The sequence below is a fragment of the Pan troglodytes genome, chromosome 3 (genome assembly GCF_028858775.2).
Source record: "Pan troglodytes isolate AG18354 chromosome 3, NHGRI_mPanTro3-v2.0_pri, whole genome shotgun sequence".
NCBI classification, from domain to species: Eukaryota; Metazoa; Chordata; class Mammalia; order Primates; family Hominidae; genus Pan; species Pan troglodytes.
The window spans coordinates 58,693,429-58,717,012 of NC_072401.2; the positions used below are offsets into that span (position 1 = coordinate 58,693,429).

Consider the following 23,584-nt stretch of genomic DNA (forward strand, 5'->3'; position numbering starts at 1 on the left):
ATGTAAAGAGCTAAGAACAGAGTCTCATATAAAGCAGAGATACAATCTAATGTTGATTTCTTTTCCTTGGCTGCTTTTCACCACCTTCTTTTCAGCCTCTCTCTATTATTTCTCTTTCCTTTAAGAGACGAAGGAGAGAAAAAGAAATTCAAAAGAAATGATGTGAAAAGATAAAAATTAGTCTTCAGAAGAAACAGGTAAAAAAAAGCCTCTTTAGGTCTACAGTATTTCCCAGAGTAAATTTTAAATCAACAGAAAATTCTTAGGCGGCAACACTACGGCCATTAAGAGACGCTTCTTTCCATTCCTTTGCATCACGTGCAAGTCAATGATAATAAACAAAATAGCTTGCTTTACTTTACAGCAGTGAAGTCAAAATCGATATCCAAAAACATTTGTGAATATTTTTCAGCTTGTATTAGGGTATAAAATTAAACCAAGGATGGCCCGTGTTTGGCCCATGTTTTTTTAAAGTCAAGAAATTAGGACAAGTCCCAGAATAGTAAAACATATTTTTTACTAAAAGAAATCAGACCATAGGAGCAAGATTCTAAAAAAAATTAAAAGCCAACCACAATTTGTAATATCAGCATTTTATGTCTTTCAGCAACTTGGGACAAGGGCTGCCAAGGCCACCAATACCTGTCATGGCTAAGGCAAAGCAAGCACATTCAAGATGATAAAACATCAAATATTAAAAATCTATGCTGTCAACTTGGATTTATCGCAATTTGGTTTCTTCATATAACACTAAAAAGTGACTTCTGTTGTTTTATGTCCTTTTTATTAAGGACTTTATTATTTGGATTAATAATTATAAACCTGTTTAGGGAGGCTGAGTGACAATAACAGAAGGGGAAAAAAGGCTAAGGAGAAAAGTGACAGAACAGCCTAGGAAAACAAAAAATTTTCTATTTTTTTTGACAATTTTCCACCCACTAAAGTATGGAAAATAAAGGTGGCATCAAATGATAAAGCATTTACCAACATTACTGTCGTGTTTCAGGCTTTAGAATTTTTTTTTGTTTATAACCGTAAAAAGAAATGCCAGTCTTTTTGGTGGTGTTCATAAGGAACTCTGCAGCATACTGAATAATAAATAATAAAATTAAATTTTGCTAGATAAGCCTTTGAAACTAAAGTTTAGTCAGGAATTATGAGGTAGCCCAATGCCACTGGAAATAAGCAGTCAGAGCGGAATTAACCTATATGAATTTTGATGTCAGGTCACCAGCATAAGACAAACCACATGATCAAAAATAAGTGGAGAGTATCTAAAGCAAATTTGGGTCACATGAGAGTCATCTCAGAAGATTTTTTAATTAAAAAAAATACTGATTCTTTATTTCCACCCTAAACAATTAAATCAGAACCAATGAAGACAATGCCTAGGGATTCAGTATGTTTTTAAGTTCCCCAAGTGATTGCCATGTGCCCCAAATGTGAGATGTACCTCCCCTTCTCCTTCAGAATATCAGTAACGATTGGTCACACAGACCATTCATCTACATTGGGGAAGGAGACTGGATATACAACCCTCATTTTTTTATTTCCCCTGTGTAGCTACAGCCAATAAATCAGTGATTTCTGTCCTGACAGATCACAGCTGCCAAATCCTTATTGCCACCCGCTCTGCCTAAAGTACTTTGTCATCATAAGCAAGGATTTCTGTTTACAATGCCCAGCAGGAAATGAAAAAAAGGCAAGACTTGAAAGACGAATTATCTCCCTGCTTGAAGAAAAGTATGAGCCAAAAATCTTACCAAGAGTTCCAAGTCTAATAGGCTGGATGAGCAAGACATGGAGGGCTTTCTAATATTTTTTTTGTTTGAAGAGCTGTGAATACGTATCTAGATCATCGGAAACATTAGGCCAGTATAACCTTACACAAAAACCAATTCCAGATGGATAAAAAATTTAAACGAAAACAGAAAAGAACTAAAATATGTGGGTAAATATTTCCTTTATCTTGGGGTAGGGAAAACCTCTCTAAATATATCACGAAAAGAAGAAACTATTAAAAAATTGCGATTTTGGCTACATAAAAATTAAGATCTATACAGCAAAAGAAATCATAAATAAGGTTAAAAGACATATGGTAACCCTAAGAAAAATATGTTTTGTAATATTTCTCACGAGCAAAGAGAAAATATCCTTATTATACAAAGAGTTCTCATAAGGCAATGAAAAAAACCTTAATGCCCCAAAAGGAAAATATACCAATGATACAAGTATAAAGAAGTATAGACAATCAATAAAAATGTAAAAGGAGATTCACCCTCACTAAGTAATCAAAGAAATTAGAATTAAACAAAAATGAACCATTATTTTTCAACCCACAGAACGACAAAAAATGAGAATATGGGACAAAATTCTGTTTTTACAAGGGTATAAGCAAGTGGACATCCTTGTCCGTTATTGGTAGACATATGAACTGGTATAGCCTTGTGTAGTGTATTTGAAACAAATATCAAAAAATAAAATGAGCACATCCTGCAATCATTCTGCTAGAAATTTGCCCTAGGAAGGTAATCACAGAAAATAAACATGTAGTTAATCACCTACATTTTTTTGTTTATAAAAAACTGGGAAAAACTAAAAGTCCACTAAGAGGGGCTCTGTTATAGTAATAGCACATGCATCATGTGCATAAATATACGTGGTCATTAAAAATGTTAAATATTCATACTGAAGTGGAAAGACATCCATGAAATACTAAAGTTATGTAACAGCATCCTTTATGTCAATCTATCTGTATACACATGAATTTTAAGACGTATGGGAAAATGTTCATGACAATGTTAATAATGATTAATTCTGGTTGATGGGTTTAAGGGCAAAATTACCTTCTACGTAATTTTTTTGGATTTTTGGAATTTTCTACAATACATAATTATATCTTATTCTCAAAACAGTTGCAAGTCAAACACAAAATAAGAATTAGAATTTAGCATCAGTTGAGACTCCCCACATCCCTGCCTAAATCACTATCATTTTCTGATCACCAAGAAAATAGGGTGACAAAGGTCTTTCAAATCAAAAAACCCACCAAATACACATTACTTAACCTCAATCAAACAGGATTTAATTCACAACTTGCCCATGAAGCAAAGCACATTATTTAAAGCTTCTTTAAAGAAGAAATAGCTAATAAGTTTTAAAGGCAACCAGGTAATGCAGAATCCTTATTTTGTCACTAAATATGTCTATTTATTTTTACCTACCAAAATTGTGTCATTCCAACAGACAATCTCTACCTAACTTTGAAACTGGAATATGTTGATAGTGTAGATTAACGTCACCTTATATTTTCACTTCAAGGAGGAAATGCATTTTGGTGCCAAAGTACAACACTCAGCTAAATTGAAATTCTTGTACAATTCTCAATATAGTAAAGCAATTACCAATTTGCTTTAATCTTGCTGTTATAAATTACACATAATAGGCTTTGTAAAGATTTGTCTATCTTATCAAGGAACATCACATGTGAATAAGAAATGATATAGTTCCAACTTAAGCAGATTGATTAAATATTCTCAGCACAGCTTTATGTTAAAATAGTCTCAAATTTGGAGATGGCAACTATAAATGTTCCTTATTATGAGACAAGTTCCCTTAAAATGTGCTCTGTTAAGCTCCATAAATATCACAAAATTCACAGAATCTAAAAATCTTACTGTATTCTTTTGCTAAAAGGTTTGTGAAAATAGGATTATATTTACTCCTGGAAAAAAATTAAAATTACTTTCTTCACTTAGTCTTCACTCTAGACTGTGCTTATTCATTCACAATCAACAATGTAGATTTAAATTAAAATACTTTTCTGTATTTCATAACACTAAAAGGAACAATTTTTTAAATAATATAAGACTTTTCACAAGGTATCAAAAATTATTCCTTATATAAGTATCTTGCCCATAGACTAAGTAATCCATAAATATTTGTTGATTTAATTTGCATAGGTTCCATTCAGACAGTACTTTGAATGAAAAACCAATAATAGTAATAAATTCTACTGAAATATATTTATATGCTGACATTTAACAATTTAATTAGAAGTAGCTAAATGAATTAAGCAGTATACTTGTTTGGCAACCAAGAATATAAATGAATTGGCCCATCCATATGAATGGGTTCCACATCAGTGGATTCAACCAACTGCAGATCAAAAATAGGAAAAAATAAAAATAAAACATAACAATATAACAATAAATGCTAATACAAAATTTAAAATATAGTATAATGTATTTCATAGTATTTGCATTGTATTAGGCATTATAAGTAACCTAGAGATAATTTAAAGTATATGGTTGTGCAAAGGTACTACACAAATAGTACTCCATTTTGTAAAAGAGATTTGCACATCGATGAATTTTGGTATCCATGGGAGGAAAGGGGGTCCTGGAACCAATCCTCTGCTGATATCGAGGAATGACTGCAATAATGCAGTGAGTTGGCCTGCATGGTTACAGAGAGTTTAGTTATGAAGGGGACACGTTATTTAGGATGGTAAGGATGAAAAGCCTTTGTTTACCTGACAATATGGCAAGGAGACCAGAGTATTAATGTGGAACTTACTATAAGAAAAGGAAAATAAGAGTGTCACGTAATTCACGGACTTCAGAAAGCTTATGTTCTAGTCCTCCATTGCTGTACCATAAAAAAAGGAAACAGTCAAAAGCCAGGGTTGCATCTCAGATGAACGTAATGTCAACTCTTGGCTGAGTGGTTCAGTTACTCAAAGAAGCCGTAGCTAAAGTTTACTGCTGACATTTAACAAGAAATTTGTGAATACCCATTCTGTAAGTCCCAGAGTTCTCTCAGAGCAGCCTAATGGGCAAAATGTGTACGCCAAGCTAGTGAATTCATGCAATCATCTATGTCAGCATTATAACTGTATGATTGTACTTAGAGTCACTGTAGCCTCAACTGTTCTATTTTGAACATAATTTCATGGGAAATAATCTACATAGCTCCCAAAATAATCTGCTTCTAATTATATATGTGTATATATATGCTCTAACATAAATGCTTCAAACAGGCAAGACCTTCTGAACAGAAGCTGGCAGAAGAGTTTGCTTAGACAACAGCCATGCAGTGACTCATCTGTGTTTTCACAACACGTTTCTACCCAGCACCCATGTCTATTTGTAGCCTGACAATAAAGGCCCTATGTGAACCATCTCTGAGCTGTCTGCCTTTAAAAGCAAGGACACTGTTCTCAGTTGACTCATTTGAGCTGCCTGTGCTTTTGTGAATAACCCACTGCCACATTTATGAAGGCATGTGACATAACTGCAGATTATTTCAGGCTCTGCCAATGCTTTTCTGCTTAGTCTTGGTCTACTGTTTAGAAAAGCAAGTGAAGCCAGAGGACTTCATCCCCTAAATAAGCCCACTACACCCCACTACTGGTATCTCTTGGGGGTAACTGAAAAAGACTGTTTTCATCAACACCCTACACTATAACTGGGATTCAAAATTGGAATTCCTGTCTATTTTGCTCATCTATCTTTATCTCCAGCACTTAAAACAGTGTCAAACACATAGTAGACACTCCATAAATATTTGCAAGGAATGAATCAACTTCTGCCATAGACCTGTAAAATGACCTGGGCCTTAGCACCAAATTTACAAAATATTTTCTTATCCTGGTCCCAGGTCAAGAAGACTTCTCCTGCCAGAAAATCAAAAATTTTGTGCGGTAAAGTACATACCCTTTCAATCAAGAGATTATCTTCCACCTTAAATTCCACATTAAATCACCTTACTCCCTAGTCCTTAAAATATATAAAACTATTAATATTTGTTAAGTTTTGGCTCAACAAATTTAAATTCATAGTCATTAATTTTCTATGCCTCTTTTTCAGTGTTTTTGCCACTTACTGTAATTTCTAGATGTATCAAATTGTAGTCTAGGAGAAAGATATTACCAATATGTTTCTTAAAGGAAAAATGCTTCGGAAGAGAGTGAAAAATATGTTCTTCAGTATTTTCAAACAATCCATCCACAGTTTCAGTGAAATTATCAATGGAGGTTAAAAAATCTATTAATAAAATAATCAAATTACATCTGGAAAATTTCCCCATAAATTTGAAAGTCAACTCTTAGGAGTCACATCCAGCAAATGGTTATTTTAGTGGACTACTTAACATCCTGAAGCACTGAAAGTATTTACGTTTCTCCTGAAATCTTTAGAACACAGAAAATAGCTAATTTCACCAGCAAGGCCTTTCCCAGGTCATATATCACATAGGAGAAAAATACCAATTAACTATGTATGTTACATAATAGAGTGCTCTACTTTCCCAAAACCTACTCATAAAGAAGTTCATCCATCTAGGAGGGATCAAAACAGATCTGAACAGACTTCTTCTCTACAGTCAGATGCAGCACTGTAAAGCCAAGTCTTATGAGGTTGCAAAGAATTACAATTCAATTCAAAAAAGGCAATAAACTAATACATATAGGCAATATTGCAATGTCCCCATCTCAATGAGAATGTCCATCAAAAAAAAGTTTAAAAATTATCTGCACAACACAAGAAAGTCTCTATACATTCTGACAGACGGAAGACAGTTTTGTTCTTACCGCCCTCTCAAAATCACAGCTTTCTTCTATTTTCTTAACATGTGGTTGCCTGTATTAACTTCTTCAAGCTGGCCGTAGGGTGTTTCCCCAGTGCCATCTTCTCCATTTTTTTTCTTGAACGATCTGTTTTAGTTATCCTTACGCTGTCATTTAGATGAAGAATAGCTGCCCAACTTGGATATAGATCAAATTTTATAAAAATTCTATTACTGACATCACTACTACAATTTAATGTATTCATTTTTGTCTTACAAATGAGGGAAAAGGAGAAAAACATGCTCTGTCTATTTCATCTCTATGTCCTATTAGAGTTGGTTCTCATAACCCATGCTGCAGATCTCTCACTGGTAACACAGAGGTATGTGTTCTTTGACCAGCACGATATTATTTCCTAAAATGTTAATCAGTTGCCAATATTTAAAAATCACTGGTTTCACTAAGAATCAGAATTTTCAGCCTCTCTTTGAAGATCAGAAAATGAAGCAATACTGGGTACACATTTATGTGGGAAAAAGCAAAGCTGAGTGGCAACTGCCTCTTTCTGATGGAGCATGAGCTCTTAGACATCATCACAGTCCCCCCACTGTGAGAAAGCCCAAGTTAGCTATGTGGAGAAGTCGCGTGGAGAGTATCCAGACCCCAAATATTCTGGACCTCCTAGCTTAGGCACCAACACATGAGTAAAGAAGCTGCTGCGTGACCTCAACCTCTGCTGCCATCTGACTGCAAGTGAATGAGGGACCAAAGAGAGAACCACTCAGCTGAGCCAACCCACCATCCAGCCATGAAAGAGAGTAATAAAATGGTTGTTTCAAGCCTCTAAGTTTTGGGGTAACATGCTATGCAGTACTAGATAAGAACTAAAAGATAAAACTGCACTTGACAAACTAAAATACAATTGTATAATTTCTCCCTTTTTACTTAGGTCAACATAGATGTTATAATCTCCATAGTATTTTTGTATTTAGACAAAAATCTAAAATATGCATGTGCCCAGGAAAGAAAACCAAAGTAGAAAAAAAGCAATCCTATGGAATCAGCTGCATTTAAAAAAAAAATAAGCTGGCTGGCATCACTTATGAATACCACATAGGTTATACAATAATATATAGTAAAGTGGAAGGAAAAGTGTGAAAAGGGCTTCAATCTGGTCCTTTTCATAGGAATATAACTTCATTCACTACTCGTATTCATCACCTAGCACAATAGCTTTTTTGAAAAGGATTGGACCAACTAAAAGTAATTTGGGACATATTTTTCTGGTTGGTGGAGGGAATCAGACACATCTTTTCTATCACCAAAACTTTATTATTGTTGCAAAAGGAAGATAATGCTATCTGAGAAGTAACCAACTAATTGTGGTTACAATTAATCATACAAAATAAGTCAAGCCAGAGTCGTTACAGCTTAATGAGAATCAGGTCCACCTGCAGGAGATATAACTGTTAGCTTGTATTCATTAAAACCAAATTATACTGGTAAACATGCAAACCCAACTTTGAGCAAATCGCTCAATGGTTGGAAGCTATTTGCTCATGTGTAAAATTAAGCTAATCATACATTCCCGAAGAAAGTGTAATCATCAAGTTTAACAGAATATGTTCCACATAGTCAAACTAGTAGAAGATCTAAACCTTGTGCACTGTACAAAATTAAAGCAGCTGATATGCTTTTGCCCAAATAGAATTGTATATCCTCATTTCCTTCCCTTCCTTTCCCTACTTGTGACTCAAGCCAGATTTCATCGAGCTATTTTTATAATTACTAAAATGCTGGAAATACAGCAGCAGGCCAGAAGCAAAGTAAAATGCAGCATCCAGCAAAAGAAAGAAAATCACGCTGAGTAACTGAAAGGCCATCTGTTTCTAACTGAGCTGTAGGGGTGAGGAAGGCAATCTGGGCTGTACTATTTGTGTCCTCCTCAAAACCATACCCACCTGCATGTTGTCAGTGGCATCCCCAAGCAGTCCTCCAAAAGTGATAGCATTAGTTACAGTTGCCAGATAAATGAAGAGAATTGCCGAAAGAGCTTGAATATTTAAAGCATCATAAAAATCACTGGCAAAAAATGGCGCTTTCCTCTTTATGTCTTTAATTAGTCCACCACAGAACCTGGGCAGAGAGAATGCAAACATCCACTAAATGTAAAGTAAATTACCATCAAATTAATCAAGAGGTAACTCATTAAATCAAACACAACATATTTAAAATGCTTGAATCAGTGACAAGATACTACTTAACCACTTACGATGAAACCAGAAAACTATAAAGGAATAAATTTTCTTCTATCTCTTTCTTTTTGGGTCACCAAATTAGGTGTCACATTTCCTGAAGACCAGTCAGTTGGTCTTTAGAAAAGAGTGAACTGTGTAAATACATTAAAATGTTTCATTGCCTAGAGAAAAACGTCCTAATATGCAAGCAGATCATATAAAGGCCCTTCATCATCTTGCCATAGTACCCTTTCCACCCTCATTCATTCATCCATTCACTCACTCATTTATTCATCATTCATTCTTTCATCTTCAATAAATGCTACTGAGCACCTGTGATATGCCCACACTCTGGCACTCTTCTGAGTGCTGAGGACACAACAGTGAAAAACATGCATCAAAAAACCTCTGCTTTCATGGAGTTTACTCTGGGGATGAAAAGGAGGCAGACAATAAATGAATAAATGCAACACATAGTGATAAAAATCAAGAGAAAAATTAAATGGGAAAGAGCATTATGTAGTACTGGAGAAAAGGTGGTTGAAATTTTAGATAGAGTGGCCAGAAAAGGTCTCCAAGAAGGTGACTTTAGGGTAAGGACCTGAAGGAACTAAGGGAGGAAGCCATGGAGGTGTGTGATGGGAGGAAATGCAGCTGAGCCCCATGACAAATGTCAGCAGGTCAGTTGAGTGACTTGCACGTCAGTCTACTCACCCTCCCAACCAAGCCTCAAACCTCAGTCTTCCCCAGGGCTTCTGCCTAGAATGCCCTATTCTGAAGCTCAACAGCTCTCCGAAGTCTTGACCTTGCACTTACAGTTCATATTTCCACTCTTGGCTATTACATTTTATTAGGATCGTCCATCTATCTGTCTGCACACCCACTGGACCTTAGCCGCACTCACTGCCCTGCTTCAGTTTTCTTAGTATTCACAGGGCTATGCATGGTACCAGGCATACTACAGACATTCAATTAGTTTAGCAAAGGTGAAGTATAAAAGAATGAAATATATTCTGATTAAATTAAAAATTAAAGCCCAGAACTCATGTCTGTAAAAAAAGAAAAGGATATTCCTAATGGAAATAATTTACAAAAAACTATTCAAAAAAAGGTTAGGGGAGGAGAGAAGAGAAGATTTTATGTTCTCTATCCTTTCAGAATAAAGGACAGAGGAATAATATCCTGTTAATTTGAGAGAGAAATCCAAGTGGGTCATCAGGAGAATGAAATAACTTCATTTCATTCACATTCAATTGCATATTATAATGACATACCTTTTCATGTTAAAAAAAACCCTGCAGTGTTTTTAAAAAGCCATATCTTCATAAAATAAGTATCCCACTTAAAATTTTACTTAACACCCAATAAAAGGAAGAATCTAATGGTAGGGAAGGAAGAGTTATCATGGAAAGAAATTAGCTGAAGCAATTTAGGAAACCTGAATTCCCAATTGCAGGCTAAGGAGGCAGAACAGTGAGAACTCATTCCTATATCATGCTACTCACTTTTGAATACACATACAGGTGAGAAATGGAATTATGAAAGCCAAGAGGTGAAGGCTGGTACATCTGTCAGTCCTCTGCCATCTCTCTGACCCTAACACACCCTCAGTCATTCCCCTCTAGTCTCGCTGGCTTTGATGCCAGCCCTGTCACACACCAGGCACTCTGTTGCAGCCCACCCCCACACACCCACCACACCCACCTGGTCTGTCTCCCACCTCCTGTAGCACTTTCTTCAAATGTTGCCATTCTTTGTAAGGCCTTCTCTGACCACTCTTATCTAAAATTGGAATACAATACTCCCATCCTCAAAGTCCCTACTTCTGCCTTAATTTTCCTCATAAAACCATCACCACATTTACTTATTCACTTACTGTTTATGTCTTGTCACTACAATATAAGATCCTTATGGGAACACAGTATCATTTAATTCACTGCTATATTCCCAGTGCCTGTGACAAATAGGTATATCGTAAATATTTGTTGGCTGAACAGATGAACAAACTAGTGAATAATATGTTGATAGATGAAGGGAAATTTACATTTAAGGAGAACCTCATCATGAATGGCAAAGTAAACTGTCAGTTACCGTCCAGTTCGCTGCAATTCTTCACAATCCCCATGTCCTCCTCCTCCGTGACCTCCATCATGGGGCGTATCCCCATTCATCTGAACATTCTCTCCACCTGAGTACATATTCTTTCTAAGCAAGACAACAGAGCCCAAGAGTATATTAGTTTATTTTATTCATTCGCTTCTTAGCTGTATCATGCTCTGGCTAACGGAAAGATGGAGTGAAAACCCTTAAGGTGAAAGATTGTTATTTCTTTCTGCTATCTAACAGACAGTTCTTTAAGTGTTACATTTAGAACCAATACAAATGACTGCATGAATAGGAAAGTTGAGTGAACTGTATGTCTTAAAAGAGGGAAACTGTTTCAACTAGGAAAAAATAGATTTCTAGAAAATTGTTTCTCTTCAACTATTTTACCCAATGTCTTAACCATGTACATCTACAAGGACTCATCTTCAGTAAATTTATGTTTCCAGATATACAGGGGGTCCCCAAAACATCCCCAAAGCATGTCTGTGATACATTCCCATGTAGTAATCTGAGATCTCCAATTTATAATAACTGAAGAACATCATACCACATAACATTTATTTTACAATGCCAAGGAAACGTGAAACCAAGGCACATAAGTGATCCATTTGAGAAAATACATCAGGTTAAACAGGAACCTGAAAATATTAGAACAATAGGTTGACTTCACTTTTTTTTTTAACACAACCTCCTTCTCAGAGTCATCTCCGCAACTGAAAATTATCAACTGCCTGTAATTTACCTTTTGTCAGAGGATGGAAGACTCTTAGGAGGCTCTATCCTAATTGCTGGATCCCATTCCCCAGGTGGAAGGACGATGACTTCATCTAGGAACTCATCAATACCAGCAATCAGGTCGTGCCTGTCTTTTGCTTTATAAGCAATGTCATGGAACACCTAAAGAATAATAAAAGATGTGCTCATCCAAAAAGAGAACTCTGTACATGCTTCACACCATATCAAGCCTGAAGAATGCAGCCCATAACAACTGTGCTATTAATATTAATCCAGCCATGCTCTGATAGTCCCTATTATTCAGCCTGCCCCCCCAAAATATAGGCATTCAGATTATGATTTCAAAGAATAGAGGCAGAGGCCTGAAGAAACAGCTATGTTTTTATGTGGTTTTTTTTCCTACCAATAATATAAAACAACATTGCCTTTCAGCTCCCACTGGTATGTACCACTACTGATACAGTTGCTATGGAAGCCAGATTAAAATGGTTTGGAGAAATATACTGAAGAGTCATTCCCTGAAATAAAAACTACTGGGATAAAAATTGCTGATAACTCAAGAAGGAAAAGTTCAAGCTGAGCGTTAAGATCGGGTTAAGACCCAAACACTGAGCTCTCAAACACACAATGTGAGATATTTAAAAAAGAAAAATCTGGGTTATATTGGCAGCACATTAACCAAAAGGCCTTAAATAGTCAATCATCTGTCTATCTTTTAGCAAGACAACAACTAAACCATCTAATGCAGCAAGTGCTTCATATCTTTTATGCAGATCTCCAAAGAAAGAGGTTCCAAAATGTACACAATCTTTCTGTCAATCATTCCATTTTTCTAACTGAGCTGATGATCTGAAATTTCTTTACATATAACCTAAGTCTTTCATAGTCCATAAGTCAAATTCTTTAGTCTTCAGAAGAGAAGATGGTCCCTGTTCAATACCCTTACCTATTCTTAAAGATTGCGACTAAACCACTTCTCTAGGAAAAGAATTTTTAAAAGCTATCAATTAAGTAACATTTAACAGTCTGGGGGTTGTGGGGTTGAGGGGAGGGTGACACAAAATGCCAGCACATAATCTGTGGCTGATATAGCCATCCTCAACCTTATTTTCCCTTGCTGTTTCTCATGATAGAGGCTGGAAAGTCACAGATTCACTTTCCCAGCCAACTGTGCAGATAAAGATGAATAATTCCAACTAATAAGATATAAGAAAAAGGCTGTCTGGGAAAGCTCTAGAATACCTGTTTTAAAAGGGAGATACAGCTAGCATTACCACACCGTTCTTCCTACTTTGAATAAATACAGATAAGATGACTGGAGCTGATGGTAGGCAATGTCGTTTTACCATACTGACAGGAAAAAAAACCATGCTATTTTAAGATCATAAATTTAGCAAGAGCCTTAGCTCTTGATTTATCATTAAGCCGTTATGTTAAAATAACCCCAGCAACTACCTACCTCCAAACTTCCAAATAAATCCCAAATTGTTTAAGCCACTCTAAATCTCACTTGTTAAAGTATTCTTAATTGATACATCTTAGGAGAAAGTATTTTTTAAAACAGATCTAAATTACAAAAATGCAAAAAATAAAATGAATGCACTGAGATGAATAAAATAAATGTTCCCTTGAAGGGAAAAAGCAGCATAGCCATAAAGCTTTCAGTCACAGAATAAAATAGCTACCTGAGTAATCACCACATGGAACATCTATAACTAAGGAGAAAGGTACCCCTTTCTCCACTTAACACATAGAAAAACCGACAAATCAAGCAATGAAGCAAAAGCAATACATTTGGGGAAATAGTAAGCCCAGAAAGACCCAGGAGCAGAAACTAATGATCCTGTATTCTAACAGTATTTCTCCTCCTATGGGAATAGTTCAGAATTTTCTCATATCTAAAATGCATGTAACAACATCCAGGCTGTTATGAAAATAAATGGGGTCATAATTCCAACCTGTATAGATACTTTGCCATAATGGTTGCTAATGCATTTTTAGATGTGTATCATTCCTTCCCACAAAATAAGAAAACCATAAAACATGTACTTTCTGATACCTAAGAAAAAATGCATTATCCATTTTATTAGACATTATTTTATAGAACCCATCATTTCTGAAATAATATAGAATATAGACATTTGAATTCCCAGAATTAGTGTATTAAAACTTCAAGAGATAAAGTTTAAGTTAATACAATGACCTTGAACTTTTTTTTTTTTTTTTTTTGAGATGGAATCTTGCTCTGTTGCCCAGGCTGGAGTGCAGTGGCGTGATCTCAGCTCACTGCAACCTCTGCATCTCAGGTTCTAGTGATTCTCCTGCCTCAGCCTTCTAAGTAGCTGGGATTACAGGCATGCACCACCATGCCTGGCTAATTTTTTTATTTTAGTAGAAACGGGTTTTCACCATGTTGGTCAGGCTGGTCTTGAACTCCTGACCTCAGGTGATCTGCCCACCTCGACCTCCCAAAGTGCTGGGATTACAGGTGTGAGCCACCATGCCCAGCTGACTTTGAACTTTTTAAAGAATATTTGACATATATCAGTTTTAAGAAATGAAAATGTTTGGTAAAAGAAAGGAAAATATGTTTTATTCCAACAGAGTTTAGAATCCCATAGAAAACCAAAATGCATGCCTTACTTTTTGCAAACCATATAGGATTCAGCTTATTTGTCTCAAATGACCGTACCTCATGCTATAAGGAAGTCTAGTAACCACATAATTCTAATTGAATAAATTGTGACAGCCAATTCACAGTATGACAACAACACAAGTAGGACATTCACAGAACTCCATCTTCCTGATTTCCTACCTCATCAGACATCAGGGTGGCAATGGCTCTGCCAATCTCATGGTAGGACTTGGCTTTCCCCTTAGGACCTAAGAGAATGAACAAGAACCTAATGGAAAAGGAAAGAAGCAAAGGCTATAACACACATTTCATCAAACTCAACATACATAAAACTGAGAAATGTTTAACTTAGTTCATAAAAAGGTTAGGTCTAGAATTCACCTTTAAAACAAAGGTAATATATTATTGGTAGTACAGAATATACTCTTTCGCACTATTGCAAAACACAGTTCATTGTTCAGTTTATTTGGAGGCAAATGAGAATATAGCATAGAAACCTGAGAAGCTTCTTCACTGAGCAGGAAAGGTGCACTTCAAGTGCTTAATATGAGTCATTCAATCTTTCTATTTTAAACTTTTTTTCTCTCTCCATTTCTACTGATTTTCAGAATCTTTGGAGCAAACCCATCAAGCACAATAACTAGAAAGACTTAGTGCATCTTCACATTTCTCTGACTTTTCCTTACCCAATATGGGCAGTGACAGATGATCATCTCCACACTTTTAAGAAATATGTCTACTCAGAAGTGACTGGGAATCAGCAAAAACCAAGTCCTCTACAAGTAAGCCACATGGTGACAGCCAAAGTAAGGAAAGAGAAATATGAGAGAAATTCAAAATAAAGCATCATTCACAGACAGTCAAAATTCTTTTGTGGGTGTCCTCTTGTCATTTACCAACATTTTTTCTTCATAATGCACAAAACATTGCTTCATAGCAAACAGGTCCTGAAACATACAATAACAAACTTAACTCCACTTAGGTTCACCTCTAACCAAGTTGGAAAAAATCCCTCACTTATCACACAGGGCCTTTGCCCTGTGGCATGTTGGCACTGTGGATGAGGGGATCTGATGAGTAAATGAGTAAGAAAAAATTTACAAAAAAATCTACAAAAGGTGACATGGGATAAATCCCACCTTGATATTGATCATGTATCACCTAATGGGGAGATAATGAGGACAATAAAAATGATAACACCATATGCCTGCCCAGCTTGTAAGGCCTCCAAAGCACTTCACATTCATCACTTTATTTACATTTCCATATGACCCTCTGCAGTAAAGAAAGTACCCTATTCCCATTTAATGGTGAGGAAAGTGAGGCTGATGGAGGTTAACAGAAGAGCCCAAGATCTGTGCCTAGTAAATGACAAACAGCAGATATATAGGCATTCTTACCTCCTGTTCTTTTCACCACATATTTCTGCCTAATACTACCTGCCCAACTGATATACCAAGGTTGTGATTTAACAGAAGTCCAAAAATGACTTCCATAAGTCTTCCATAGGTCACTCTGGGTCACTTCTGGATGCTTAGCCAGGGACAAGAAATCTTAGGTAAGATTTTTATGGTACCAGAAACAGCTTTGCCATTTTGCTCAGCAGAATTTTATTTTTAACTTACTTATTTATATACCTCACTTCAAATAAAAAAGGATTGACAGCAAATACTTCAAAAAATGTTTGGGTCTGTTCCAAAATGCCCTTGAATGTATAATTACCTTTTTTTTTGTCATAAAATTCAACCCAAAAGGGATTCTAAAATCCCAGAAATGAAGAATGTAAAAAGGTGTCTGAAAGTTTGAATACTCAGGTTTTATACCAGGATAACCATAAAACCACTTAGTACTTATTTGCTTAGAAACCAGTTCTGAAGTGAAGCAGCACACTCACTTTCAAGTGTTACCAAAGTAGATAGCAATCAGCAGGCACCAAAGTCTGTTCAAGTATGAAGGAAGTCATTATTTGAATTGAATTTCAGCTCTTTTAACACTGAAGTTCAATTGACACTAGAACTTTTGTCCCTTCGAAGCTGGCCCCTAATTATATGCCACTACGTATAGTATTATAAAGTGCTTCTTTAGGACTGTAAAGTGTATTTTTCTAAAGGGACTGATCACTGATTTGAGTGCAACATACACAAAATATATTTAATGATTAAAGCAAAATAATGCTTTAATCCCATTAAGAAACATAGGTACTGGTCACATTTCTCAATTTCGTTTGCCTGACTACAAATGGTCATGTTTCAATTCAATAAGGGTGTGGGTTTAGGTGAAAAGGGGCAGATGCTGTGCCACAAGAGAAAATATCTAACACCTGGATCCTTAGCATATTTTTAAATAATGGATTTCTTCTGCTTCCATTTTTATTATCTTCATGTATCTAAATATTAACTTTTCAGTAATGCATAATATCCAAAACTTTTCCAAACACTCTGTATCTCTTCCTACCTCTCCCTAGCACCTCCATCATGATTATAGCTTACAAATACATATTATGGAAATGTATTTATCAACTGACACTGATAATGAGTTAATTATCAGGTTGACTATATAGCAACAAAGCCAAAACATTGTCTAGGTAGTGAAAAAACATTCTCAGTCATTAATAGTCCTCAAACATAAACTTTGGCAGGCAGTGAGTATTCCAATAGCTGATAGAGTAATGGAGCCTCCAAGTTACATCCTATGAGACGAGGACAGACATTTTCTATAAAATATTTACTCTTTGTTCTCTGCTAAATAGAACCAAAGAATGAAAGGAAGCAGCAGATCAATGGTGTCTACACAATAGCAATAAATGCAATATATGAGAATTATATTGGTTCAGTAACACAGATATAAAAGTAGTATTCCTCTTTCCTGGGTAATGCAATTTTTATTTTTTAAAGAAGGTATTTCTTCATTAATGGAATAACACCAAGGGCCAAACCAACATGGTGGACATACCAGTTAAAATTTTCACATTACTCCAATCAGGAATAATTCAGTAAATCTGCCTCCTTAAAATGATAAATAGAGAGAATCCAAGCATTCATAAGCAGCAGGAAACATAACCTCAAGCCAAAAATGTCATCTGGAGGAATGGACACCCTTAAGAAGCTTCTAATCTGGACTGCATTATTGAAATGGGATGAGAAATCCAAGAAAACTGAACACAAAACAATCCAACAAGTTGAAGTTCCCTCTGCCTGAAATATGTTTTCTCTCCTTTAACCTTCAAAGAAGCGAAAGCTGTTACAACTTTTATGATTGAAGTACATCCTGCCAAACTCAGCTTTTATAATGTACTGAAAACTCCTTTCATGACCCAAGCTGTTTTTTGTCAATGGACAGATGTTATTTTTATCCAGAAGCTTTTTTCTCTATTAACAAATTAGAGTAAACATCACATTTGTGTGGCTGCAAGGGCACAGCCTACTTTGACAGCTTGGAAAAAAAAAGCATTAATTCATGTTACTAAGTTCTTTTTATTCACTCATAAATAAATAAGTCAGAGTTACAATTTTTAATAGCGTCTAGTTATCTGAATAATCTTCATGAGGCCCTTTTCTACTTTTCTGAGTTTTTTCATATAGTTAATTATGCCTGCGGAAGATGCCTCCAGCATTCTCCACAACAAAAGGATGTATTAACCAAATAATCTGTGTCCGGAACCAATGGCCTATACTCACATTCAGAAAATAATTATAAGCAGAAACAGAGCATAATATGAGAAAAGGAGCTAGCCTTCCTAAACTACTTGATGTTTTCGGAAAAGATATGCACCCCCCTCTTTCCTGATACATCACAGCTATTTCTAGCATAAACTCAGCATGTACCAATCCTTTATATCCTTCTCTCAAAACAACAGTGAATTCAATAACCCATTATTCATCTTTATCAGCCTTGGAAAATGTGGCTAAACTGTGGCTTCCATAATGGATTCATGAGGACCACAAACCCACCATAACCAACTGCATTACATGTGGTAAATATTAATAGCAGCTAGCAATTAAACTGGTGGATGTGGCAAAATTGAACTAGCAGGATCTCCATCCCAATCCCTCTAAGTTTTTTTAATGGCTTTGACAATTAATCACAAACTACTTCTTTTAGATAAATAATTATTTGTAACATATATATATATTATCTTACAGTGCCACTAAGAGGGTAAACATTCTAAATTTTTAACAGTCTGGAGCTTACTTAATAACCAATTGCCTTACATGTGCAAATCAAGATTAGAAAAGCACAAACTAGGGTTTTATTCTTCTTTATAAGAGAACCCTAAAACATTTTATTCCAATCTTTTCTAGAATCTCCCTAGGCTGTCCCTAAAACTCTTGTCTCAGATTCAGAAATCTATTTAAAGTTCTATTCCCAGCACTAATGCTGAATCTTCCCTTTGCCTTCATCTCTCAACTGCAAAATGGTATAAGAAGAACATTCATCCCCTATATAGCTCAAAAATATGAATGAGGCTGGGCACGGTGGCTCATGCCTGTAATCCCAGCACTTTGGGAGGCCAAGGCGGGTGGATTACTTGAGGTCAGGAGTTTGAGACCAGCCTGGCCAACATGGTGAAACCCCGTCTCTACAAAAATACAAGAATTAGCTGGGTGTGGTGGCAGGTGCCTGTTATCCCAGCTGCTCAGGAGGTTGAGGCAGGAGAATTGCCTGAACTAGGGAGGCGGGAGTTGCAGTGAGCCAAGATCATGCCACTGCACTCCAGCCTGGGTGACACAGCAAGACTCTATCACCCCCCTTCAAAAACTTTATATATATTATATATATATATATATAGAGAGAGAGAGAGAGAGAGAGAGAGAGTAGTGGCCTCTGCGGATAGACATAAGATGACAGCAAGCAAAGTGCCTGTAAGATACTAGGAAAATCATAAACATATCATATCCAGTAACCAAAGATCAAAGAATAGGGTTTGTTTCCTTTCACATGAATGGCAAGAGGGGCCCCTACATAGATAGACATTCACCCGGTTGATAGTCATCCAGCTGTAAGTGGAGGCTAAAACAGATCAAGCAAGTAACAGAGTAAATAATGAAATTGGTGAACTCTGCACAAGAAATGGGAGCTGCTAGAGCCATATTTCCTAGAAGGTGCATGGTAGTAATACTGTTTATTAGAAATAGAAATAATCATAATAATGGCAGCATAACTTTCCTCCACCTTTAAAAAGAAAAATGACCATAAAAAGATACACGCAAACACAGATTTTTCAGGTTTCCTTTCAGTACGATAGAGTAGCATGCACATTAAAACACATCATGAAATGTACATGCAGTCCTTCACAATGCCTACCACATTCCTTGTGGGATTTCCTTTATTGGATTTCACAGGATGCAGCCACTGTAAATGACCCCACATTACCTACACACAAAAAGCTAATGAGACTCCCTACTCAGTGATTATGGCTTGTACTAGTTCAGAGGACAGCAAATGGATGAAGCTATTTCCTGGAAAAATGTTAACATGCAAGGATATGTCGTTCAGATTATTGCCCTGAAATAGTTATATAATATTATTGAATTATGTTGCCTTGAATTGCCTGGCTCCTTTTGCTAATTTAAGTGATGCTGTATTTTACCTCTACACTAGCCCTACCATCCATTATAAAAGAAAAAAGTTAGTGAGCCAGACAGAAAGAAATGATAAGCAGGACACAAAAAATGGTCATGATTTGCTCTCAATGAATGCATATTTTGTTAAATAAAAGCCTTTTAAAGCATTTTTTATTTGTACCTTCTAAAGAAAAATGGTAATAAAAATGAAAAGCCAAGAGCAATTTTCTTTAACACTTCTCGGCATGTTTTTTTCTTTCAACCCCTAGTAAAGTTAGTCCAGAGAGACATAAATAAAGCCATAGGGGCACAGAGCTGGACTTCAGCCATTATCTGAGTCAGCTGTTCGCCAGGTGACTGCACAGATAGAACCACAAGGCTCTGCTGGAATGTTTTCAAGCAAAAAACTACGTTACAGAAAAATCATCATAATCCTATTAAGTGAATAAGCTATGATCATCTCTTTTCCACTGCTATTTGTCCAATAACAGCCCTATGTATCATTCCTATTTTAAGTGTCTAAGAAATATAAAAATGGGTTTAAAAATACCTGTATGATGAGGAAGAATAGCCTGCAATCTATGAATTAAGAAGCCTAAAGGAAATTTTCTCTTAATTTTCCTCCTAACCAGGCTCTAAAGAAATCTTGAGCCTCTTTACACTGTTGGTTAATCATGCTCAGACCATCTGAGCTGAGGAGGATCCATCTATCACTGAGGAGGATTCATAGCCCTTCCTGCTCACATGAGGAAACCTAAAGGAACCTGTCCTTGCCCTGGAACCCACAGAAAACAACTCCCCCACCCCCCATCCCAAAAAAAAGTCCTATTCATATTTTAATTTTCTGTCAACCTGAAGACTACAAGTTTTCTTTAAACTGTCTGCAGCACAAATTTAAGTGAAACATTAACTTCTAGTCAACTAATTGCACTCCCAGGTCAAGCTTCCTAACTCTGTGGAGCTCAGTTTCAGAGGCGGATGAAGAGGATGACTTCTCAGGTACTATGCAGTGAAATGAGTATGTGATTATAATAACATTAATATACTTCACTTTAAAACAAAAATTTGTGACACAACATTTAATAGTGAAGTATGCAAATTTAAGTATACAGCTTGATGATTTTAATATATATATGTGTATATAAACCTACTACCAATTTTCTGATAAAACAGAGTAAATGAAAGCAACTATGACCTCTGAACCATTTACTAACTGTATGACCTTGGACAAATTACTTAAACTCTTAGACCTTTTTTCATCTGTAAAACCAGATAACTATAGTTTATCCCTTAAAATATTATTGTAAGGATTAAGTAGAATAATCCAAAAGAAGAACCTAGTACACTGCCCAATAAACTATTATAATTGCTATTATTATTACTATATAAGTGCCAAGAAATTTGATAGTATAAAAGTCAAACAGTCATTATTTCAAGTTAAACCTCTCCAATGTGTTTGCACTAAATATGTCCTCATTCTATTGATTCTCCAGCCTGAATGGGAGGAGATAACCCTATTAGCACATTGTAGACCCCAGGTAGGAGAGCAGCTTACCTTGTGGGCACAGGAACTTCAGTCAGGGCACCCAGCATGACAGCCTGCTGTAGCCTAACAAAGGCAATGAAAGGAGTATCCAAAAAGTCAACCTCCCCAACAAGCACGTTGGAAGCTTCTGCATCACGTGGCAATTTTTTCATGAACTTATTCTTCAGCTGCATGAGAAGAACCAAGGAAACACAATTTAGTTCCACAAGGTTCCTGTGGAATTACTATTAGTTCCAGAGAAGGGAACAAAAAGGGCCTTCCCATGTATCACTCACAGGAAATTCCTTTTTACAAATTGACATGCAACATGTTCTAGCTAGCCACTTTTACATTATGTTTAAACATTATATTATAGTAAACATTTATCTGTACCTTGAATTCAAAAATATTGAGGGATTAATCACATGGTTTACATATAAAACAATAATGTATCATACAACTCCATTCATTTATATATTCATTCACTCAACGAAAAGTTGTTGAAAATCTACTATAAGCCAGGCAATGCTATAAGCCTTAGGGAAACAGGGGTGGATAGATTAATTACATGCCCTCTTTAGACTCATATTACCACAGAGGAAAAATAAAATATAAAGTGCTGATAAGTACTAAGAAAAAAAAAATAAAACAAGTAAAAAAGGTACTATCTTAGACAGGGTGATAGGGGAAGGCCTCTGAAGAAATACATTTGACACCGGAGTAAAGATACGAGCTATGCAAAAATTGGAGGAAAGAACATTCTAGGCCAAAAGAATGGGAAATGCAAAGACTTTGTGAGAAGAAGCTGCTTGGCAGTTACAAGATAAGAAAGAATCCAAATGTGGTGGAAGCTGAAGGAACAAAGGAGAGAAAACAGCAGGCAAAGAAGTTGCATAGGTAAGGGGTGAACCAGATTGTAGGACCCAACAGGCTACAATAAGGAGTTTTGGAAGCTTTAGGCAGGAATTACCTACCAAAAGCCCAAGCAGAAAGACGGAGAGGGAAGACGTAAATTTGAGAGACATCACCATGTAAACAGTATTTGGTACCATAAGAAAGGATGGCACAATCCTGGCTGTGAGTGTAGATAGAGCAGAGGGGTAAGAGATAAGTCCTGGGTCACCCTAATTTGTATAGGAATAGGAGAAGATATAGGCAGAGAACACTGAAAAAGGGGAGGAAAACCAAGACTTCACCAGTAGCCAGGTGAAGAAACAGCTCAATAAGGAGAGTGAATCAGTTAAATCACAGGCTGCTGAAGGTTCAGGTAAGATGGGAGCTAAGAATGGACGAATAAATTTGGTAAGATAGAGGTGCTGGGGATTTTCTTTTCTTTTTTCTTTTTTTTTTTTTTTTTTTTTTTTTGAGACAGAGTCTTGCTCTGTCACCCAGGTTGAAGTGCAGTGGTGCAGTGGCGCGATCTCGGCTCACTGCAACCTTTGCCTCCCGGGTTCAAGTGATTCTTCTGCCTCAGCCTCCTGAGTAGCTGGGACTACAGGTGCACATCACCATGCCTGGGTAATTTTTTTGTCTTTTAGTAGAGAGAGAGTTTCACCATATTGGCCAGGCTGGTCTCGAACTCCTGACCTCGGGATCCACCCGCCTCAGACTCACAAAGTGCTGGGATTACAGGCATGAGCCACTGTGTCTGGATGGGGATCTTGACAAGAGCTGTTACAGTGGACACCAGAGAGTAAAGATAATTGTTTTGAGAAATGTTGCTACCAAAAAAAGCTGAGAAATGGGGAAGCTGGGGGAGGAGAGAATAAAATAGATTTCTTTCTTTTTTTTTTTTTTGAGATAGAACTATTATATTTACAAATAGAATGCATCCTGATACCAAATATTAAACAACTGGTTGAGAAGTGAAAAGATTCCGTCAAATTTCTTACTTGGGATAATATAAATAGGTAAACACATATTAAGACTTGCCAACTTAAAGAAAATGTAGTTTAACCATTCATAAGGCAAAATTTCAGTATATTAGAGAAATATCATTTTAATTCATGGGTTAAGCCTTCTTGTTTTTCATAGTCCTCACTTTTTAATTATAAAGGAGATGGTGATTGGGGAAAGAGGCAGATATTTGATTTTGAATAAATGTTATTAAAGTTCTGGTAGAAGGATTTGAGATTATCTAAACATTACTAGTTATCGAATGATTCCATTTATCCATGACTATCTTATCTTCAAAAAAGCAGATAACTGAGGACT

The 23,584-nt window shown here is 36.2% G+C and overlaps 1 protein-coding gene across 4 annotated transcripts in view; it reads right to left on the reverse strand.

Moving 5' to 3' along the window:
* Positions 1 to 23,584, reverse strand: part of SLC4A4 (solute carrier family 4 member 4) — a 475,003-nt gene that overhangs the window by 109,763 nt on the left and 341,656 nt on the right. For all 4 annotated transcript variants that reach the window (XM_054683021.2, XM_517243.8, XM_009447756.5 and 1 more), the window contains 5 exons: positions 21,401 to 21,558; positions 14,462 to 14,549; positions 11,654 to 11,808; positions 10,897 to 11,010; positions 8,530 to 8,704 (listed from right to left, as the gene is read on the reverse strand). In XM_054683021.2, coding sequence (XP_054538996.1) covers positions 8,530 to 8,704; positions 10,897 to 11,010; positions 11,654 to 11,808; positions 14,462 to 14,549; positions 21,401 to 21,558 — 690 coding nt within the window. The remainder of the gene's footprint in view (positions 1 to 8,529; positions 8,705 to 10,896; positions 11,011 to 11,653; positions 11,809 to 14,461; positions 14,550 to 21,400; positions 21,559 to 23,584) is intronic.